Genomic DNA, 7,360 nt, shown 5'->3' on the forward strand with positions numbered 1-7,360 from the left:
GACATTACAACATATGTCGATGTGGTAAGACTTAATGGTAAGAGAATGGTAGCCCCATGTATCAATACCTCCTCTTCCATGAAAACCAAGCAAGGATTGCATCTGGTTTTAGAATCATGCTGCCTTCCCACTTTACAATGTTTAGTAATTATACACGTATTACTCCTTACATCTCTCTGCAGATTCTGCACATCATAACATACTTGTGCGAAAAACTGGCATGAAGGAAGCTAATGCAGGAAATGAAGATTACAGGTGATCAAAGCTTTGAGGTAGCTGATATAGGAAGAGGGATTTTATACTTTGGCAAAGAATGAAATTATCACAGGGAAGATTAATTCGAGAACAATTTAGATTGCATGCCTCTTGGTGATATTAAAAAAGGCTGTAGAACAAAAATAAAAATTTTGCATAAAGGAGCCACAGTATGAACTAAAGTATATCACAATCTCACCCAACAAGCCATTATTTCATGCCATACCCAGCAAATATCTGTTCAGAAACAGCATGTACCTTGCATAAATGTATGGAGTGATATCTGATCAAATTTCAGCCTTACATGTGATATGCAGTATTATGAGCAAAGGAAGTTCACTCATATATTTGCTGACAGCCTGTTGTGTCTTAACTACAGCATCTATGTTGGTATGTGAGTGGTGTTTTCCTATTTTTACTTCAGACACTTCTACCAGCTCAAGGTGTTTAAAAAAAAAGTGTAAAAGAACTCAAAATGTTCTTTGATTCAGCTCTTGTCTTTCTATCTCTACTTCAGCCAGTAACAAGTAGCACTCTAATACATTTCAAGAGAACATGAGCTCTACTTTAAAATCACCAGAGCCTAATCTCATCAGTAATGTCTGTTGATTTCCAATCAACTCTTCAGCCTAACCAAAAACATTAAAGACCCAGTAGCATCTACAGGCATACCATGCAATGGGATATATTCAGGAATTCCCAAAACTAACTGAATACAGCTAATCTCTGTGTAAGTACAAGTGCAGCCGAAGAATCTTGACTGGAGTGGAATGTTATCCATGAGCATACACTTTGATGCTCATATTCACCAACAGGCAATTCTGAGAGGAAGTCTGTACTAGTCTCTGTTTTTCAATGTACCATGGTGGGCAGTTTGGTTAAAATTTGGTTAAAATTCAGTTCCCAGTGTTTAAGAAGATAAGAATGATGCAAATTTGCAAATTTTGGTACTTGGTATCTCATCAAACTATGACCCTCTCTAAACATTGATGATTCCTGCCAGTTTGGTCAAACCCAGCTGATAGGGGGCATTACATCAAGCCTTTTGTCAGTGATTTTCACTGACAATATTGCTCTCATCCAATCAGATGCAAAAATTTCAGTAGCTTAAAATGGTTGTCAACAAATGACAAATTTCATGAAACGTTGCAAAGCTTTTCAAGAAGGTGGACATGTGAAACAGAGGTGACAGCACACAACAGATGACACACATGATGGACAATATGTGGACGATGCATGCAAGATGGCGAGTAATCGCAATACAACTTTTGTAGCTCAACGGAGCTGAATGGCTCATGTGAGCTAAAAACATCAAAATAAATAATCTCAGATGCTACATCAGGTGTCATCACAACAACTAGCCTGATCATCACTATCTATATTACATAAGAATAGTGGAAACTATCATGCTTGTGTTACTATCATGATTATCATATCAATTATCATAATACGTACACTTTATGTAAAAAGAAACAACGCCATTTACAAGTATGCATCCTAAAAATGAGAAGAAAGACGAAAAGGGACGGACTTATATGTGTTTATGACAAACTGAAAACATATCTCATCTGCACTGTATGGAGGAAACACTATAAAGATTTCACATTGTCACTTTGAACCACTTACTTGATCCATGCATTCTTACTGTGACTGTTGCACTAGAACGACAAAATTGATTTTGCCTTGTATGAAAAAAAATAACGAAGATAATGACTTTCAGCTACAAACCTTGCTGCAGTCAAAAAAAATCAGAACAAATGAGAAGTTCTGCATTCACGAACTTGTGCACATTGAGTTTAACTTGGACTAAAGTTTTCTAAACAGAGAGTGACCAAACAATCATACTAAGTTCATTCGAAGAGTTAGAACAAATACATCATGAATGGAACAGTTAAAGAGTTGCAATCATTTATTTTGTAAAAAAAATATTTCATACATTTTCAACCAAGAGGGAAGAGTGAAGAGCTTAACAAACCAGAGTATCAAACTTGTATTTGCTTTCAAGTTTGATCATAGTGGCCCAACTTAGAGAGTGAGTCTTTTCCCTCTATGAGTCCCCTCAGCCACGACAGCTCTCCTCAGCCTCTGGTTATAAAAAGTGGGGCACACAACTTGCCAGCAAACAGCTCAGAGACGACAGTGAGCACGATGGACAGAAGAAAGATGACATAGGAAGAACCCACTGACACAGTGCTGGGGAGTTTGTATGGCTCACCACCAATTTCATCCACGTAGAACCCCATCGGAAAGACAATGGCAGCCAAGCAGAGAAGAACCACTGTGTAAGATTTAAAGAAATCACAATCACTTGAAAAAGAAATTAATTTTCACATTTATAAACATTGTCAGGACATTATTCCACGTGGTAGGTCATACAGTAATAGCAAACATCAAATCGAACAATATAAATTGAAATATAGATTAATGTATCCACAGTCATCAGCAATTGTTATAGCAAATGATACTAGCTGTAAATCATGTGATACACATATTTCTATTAAATGACTTTGGCACTAATAATCATTTCACTTGAACAATGTCACAGCATGAATGCTCACACCAAATCAAATCAAATTATGTTAATTCATCCTGTCAAAATTAATAAATCTTTCTATTCTAATGACACTATGTTTATTGTGTTTTCTTTAATAATGCTGCTGGCACCACAGTCCAGACACTTTGCCCTGGAACAGATCATTATGGGTTTGAACAACAGACACAGAGCAGAACTCACTTGCTGAGAAGGAGAACCAGCGGGCATAGTCCAGTGCAGACTGTCGACGGTGGGAGTAGGCAAACATGACACATGTCGTTGTGAGGCAGATGATGGCACAGACAATGAAGAAAAGAGCTGCTTGCCAAGCAGGGCACAGTGTAGGGGGCATGCATACAGTCTCACGACCAAAAATTGTCAGACACTGCGAAATCAGTCCCATTGTCATTGCCCCTGTATGTTGTGACATCAAACAACAAAATGACTTTCAAGACCCTGAAATTTCCTGGTCTTTCACTTAGACAAAATATTCAAAGTTCTTTGTGATGAGACTTTACTGGGAATATAATAGCACCTACGTAAAATATATTGTGCTAGTGTACCTTCAGATCCATGTAGATACATTTTACACTTTACAGGTATCTCAAATTCCACTGAACCAAATTGCACCAAAATCACAGATGTACTTAGAATAGCTTATTTCCAATCACTTGCATGAATTTGAACCAAATCGCTTGTCAAGAAGAATTCATATCGACATCGACTTTTATGTCATCACTCACTCTTCACAACTCACTCTTCACAAGCAATTGCAATGTACCCTGTTTGCACAATCTGAATCTGAAATTAGTCGTCCGATATAAATATGCAACATATCTTTTAAGTAAAGTTAACCGGGAGTTCAAAATCCTTTTAGTTTCAATAATTATGGCAAGTTGAAACTAGAAATGTCGCTATGGCGACTGATGCCTCCGCCATAATGCATGATTCTCCCAATAGGCGTACAGTACAATGTCTTCACATGTGTGATCCATGACAGTTTCACATAACTGGCAAAATATTGATATGACAGGTTTGTCAGAAATGACTTGAATATTCACTTTCCTTGAACTGGGTTTGCTATAATTGTCGAAGAGTGCAGGTGCACATATTTGGGGAATTGAGAATTTTTACTTGAATTCTGACAGACCCTATAAGTTTATGCATTGAGTAATTTCCAAGGTATGAAGAAAGAGTTAATTACAGTACAAAATAGATTTTTTTTTTTTTTTTTGGGGGGGGGGGGGGATGCATGGAAACCTGGCCTTTGACCCTTAACCTCTGACCTTTGACATTCTGGCTGGAAATTTCCTGGAGAATCTCCATTAGGTAATGCATGTATATAAGTTTGAAAACTAATAATGCAAGCATTTCATATATTAGTGTATGAGGGAAACAGTAAAATATTGAGGAGTTGACCTTGACCTTTGACCCCATGACTATTGACCTACGACCCCTAAATTCCCTAGATAATCTCTGCCAGTCAGTACATGTGTATGTACCAAGTTCTATGAAGATACATTGAACCATTTGTGAGAAAAGTGATATTACATTTTCACCTAACCTTCGACCTTTTGACCTTTGACCTTATGACATGAAACTCTCTCTGGAGAATCTATATGCAGTAGTACATGTCTGCACCAAGTTTCAAGAAAATACCTTAGGGCATTGCATAGATATCGGGGAAATAGCAACATTTTTAGCATTTGACCTTGACCTTTTGACCTTTGACCTCTTGCCAATGTCACTAAAATCTACTCAACTAATTGTCCCATCATACATCATCCTTGGACCAAGTTTGGTGAAAGCTGCTTCATCCAGTTTTGAGTTATCACGTAAACAGATAAATTTCAGGATTTGACCTTGATCTTTGACCTTTGACCTCAGTTCGATTTCACTAAAAAACTAATCAAGTAATTGTCCCATCATACATCATCCTCTGACAAAGTTTGGTGAAATTTGCTCGATCCAGTCTTGAGTTATCGCGTAAACAGATACAATTTCATGATTTGACCTTGACCTTTGACCTTTGACCTTTGGCGGATTTCACCCAAAATCTAATCAACTAATTGCCCCATCATACTTTATACTTGGACCAAGTTTGGTAGAATTCAAGTCAATATTACTCAAGTTATCGCGTAAACGAAAGCGGACGGACGTACGGACGTACGGACGTACGTACGGACGGACGGACAACCCGAAAACATAATGCCTCCGGCACCACTTCGTGGCGGAGGCATAAAAAGTTGGTTGAGAAATAATCATGTGTATAAGTGTGTGTTTGCCTCTGTCTGTCTCTGTGTGTGCCTGGCAAGTTCATGTGCAATCTACATGTACAGCAACAACTGCATTTCTCAACCAACTTCATTCAACTTGCCATAAATCATTTTATTTAATGATTGTTAGGTAATGTTAGTTCAGTTACTTGAAAGGTAAATGTATACATCATGTCACATATTAGACGGCTAACTTCAGTGTCAGATTATGCCAGCAGTGGTCGCTCGAAAAGAGTGAATTGTTTGGATTGACGACTTGAAAGTCAACGGCAATATTGATGCCTTGCGATAACCAATTTTGTTCAAATTCATGCGGTTGATTGGAATTAAGCTAATGTTATTAGTATCATTAAGTATTTCCTGTGATTTTTGTGCAATTTGGACTTGCAGAATCTGAGATATCTAAAAGTACATGGGTATGAAAGTACTGTAAAGCAAGCCGCCTATAAATCAACCATGATGCCATCCAAGGTTCGACCTAGAACTCCCTACGCTTTTGCTTGAGGTCAAATTTTGGCACAAGCCCACTGGATCCTGGAGGTCAAACCTTGCCCTTGGTGCAGGTTTTTTTACATGTCATTGATAGAACTAAATATACCTGTTAGCTGCCTGCACTTTATGATGGCATTTATTTCATTGATCAAATTTCTAACATGTTAAGCTGTTAACATTATTAATATAGAGGGGATTGTGAAACTGTGTTGACTAATTCCAGTCATTGTCATTCGTCGAAATGTGCATTCGCCAACAGCAAGACTCGACTCAACAGGGAACCACCAGACATTAGATCTTTGCACATGCACAATGAACTCAGAGTCAGTTAACCCCGTTGCGGGGTGCTGTAGTGTGTGAGTCACCTCCCTGGAGTAACCAGTAAACACGTAATTTACGTGTTGGGGTCGCTGTTGCGGTTCAAGACTCAAGACAAAAGTCAAGAGTCTAGCTAACATGTTTATGCCAACAGCAAACTAATTTACTATGAGTTCGACCTAACAAATGCAGCACTTTCCTGTAAAACTGCACTCTTAAGATACCAATTCTGCATTCCACGTAGTGAATCTATACCTCTATGTCTACTGTGTTAAAGTAAGCAAAACAACCCTAACCTAGATTCTAGAAATTTACACAAGCAAAATGAAGATAAAACAAATCACACAATATACAATACATGGGACTACATGTGAGCTTAAACCGTTGTTTTCCTTACCCGAGCCACGAGAAACCACCCACATTGGGTTGAATAAACTCGTTAAAGCGAATACATCTGCTGTGAAGAATAACAACCCCGCAATCACGATAAGTTTATCCATTGTTTGTGCAAATATGCTTTGCCTCCACAGCCACGACGAGGGAAAAACTCATATTTCTAGCCTCCGTACAAAATTAGGTTCCAGTCACCTAGCTGCTAGCAACACACAGCACGTTCACACAGCAACAGCGGTCGCGTAAGGTCGGCCAGGTACAATGTATCCCCGGTACAGTACAAATTGTACGTGTATCTCACCAGCATGAACATACGCTGGCAGGTGTCTATGGGAAATGCGTGTTATAGCAAAATCAGTCCGTCCTCAACGGATTAAGAAACCGACACACTGTTTATATGCACCAGAAAGCTTTCTTACCGTGGGGAAAGCATTTTGTCAAGATTATGAGCTCTAAATAACGAAATTGAAACGTGATGGCGATTCTGCATTCTATAGTTGTTTTTCTTTCTTAATCTAATCATTACGTTAAACATGTTTACTGAATGGAATATGAAACGTTTTAGGTTGCCATTTCTTACAAACCCACATCGTGTAGTTACCTAATTATCTACATGTATTTTCTCCCTCTATGCGTATTCAACCGAGTCTTGAATTGCAACTTTATCTCATAAGAAAAGTAGTGATAAATCGGATGTATTATTCACTCTCACAGGCCCTATAGTAACTGGATTAACACCCTCACCCCCCCCCCCCCGTATTGTACACTATTATACATTCATTATCCCCTATTCTACTTTCTTATCATTACCCTTCTACTTCTTCTTTTTAAAGGGACTGTACAGTTCTGGTTGAGGTGAAAATTTAGCTTTTAACGTTTTGCGAGATATTCAGAAACCACTCTATGAGATGTCAAAGAGCATACAATTCTAACGGGAATCAAGACTTTATTTGATGAAAATCGGTTTTGAAATGACTGAGATATCCAAAAACAAGGTGAAACAAAGAGATCCTAATAAAAGGCGTGGCCTGTCGCCTTTATTGGTATCACTTTTTGGGATATCTCAGCCATTTGAAAACCAATTTTCATCAAA

At 38.2% G+C, this 7,360-nt stretch overlaps 1 protein-coding gene across 1 annotated transcript; it reads right to left on the reverse strand.

Annotated features, from left to right (window-relative positions):
• Positions 1-2,205: 2,205 nt before the first annotated feature.
• On the reverse strand, positions 2,206-6,467 carry LOC139742622 (uncharacterized protein C16orf52 homolog A-like). Its single transcript, XM_071653145.1, has 3 exons — positions 6,272-6,467; positions 2,990-3,202; positions 2,206-2,533 (listed from the first exon to the last, which is right to left on the reverse strand). Exons 1-3 carry the CDS (start codon positions 6,372-6,374, stop codon positions 2,334-2,336), a joined length of 516 nt encoding a protein of 171 aa, XP_071509246.1. The 5' UTR covers positions 6,375-6,467; the 3' UTR covers positions 2,206-2,333.
• Positions 6,468-7,360: the final 893 nt, after the last annotated feature.

This window comes from Diadema antillarum, unplaced genomic scaffold (assembly GCF_040938485.1).
Source record: "Diadema antillarum isolate AM-2024a unplaced genomic scaffold, OU_Dant_1.0 seq00001009_RagTag, whole genome shotgun sequence".
NCBI lineage: Eukaryota > Metazoa > Echinodermata > Echinoidea > Diadematoida > Diadematidae > Diadema > Diadema antillarum.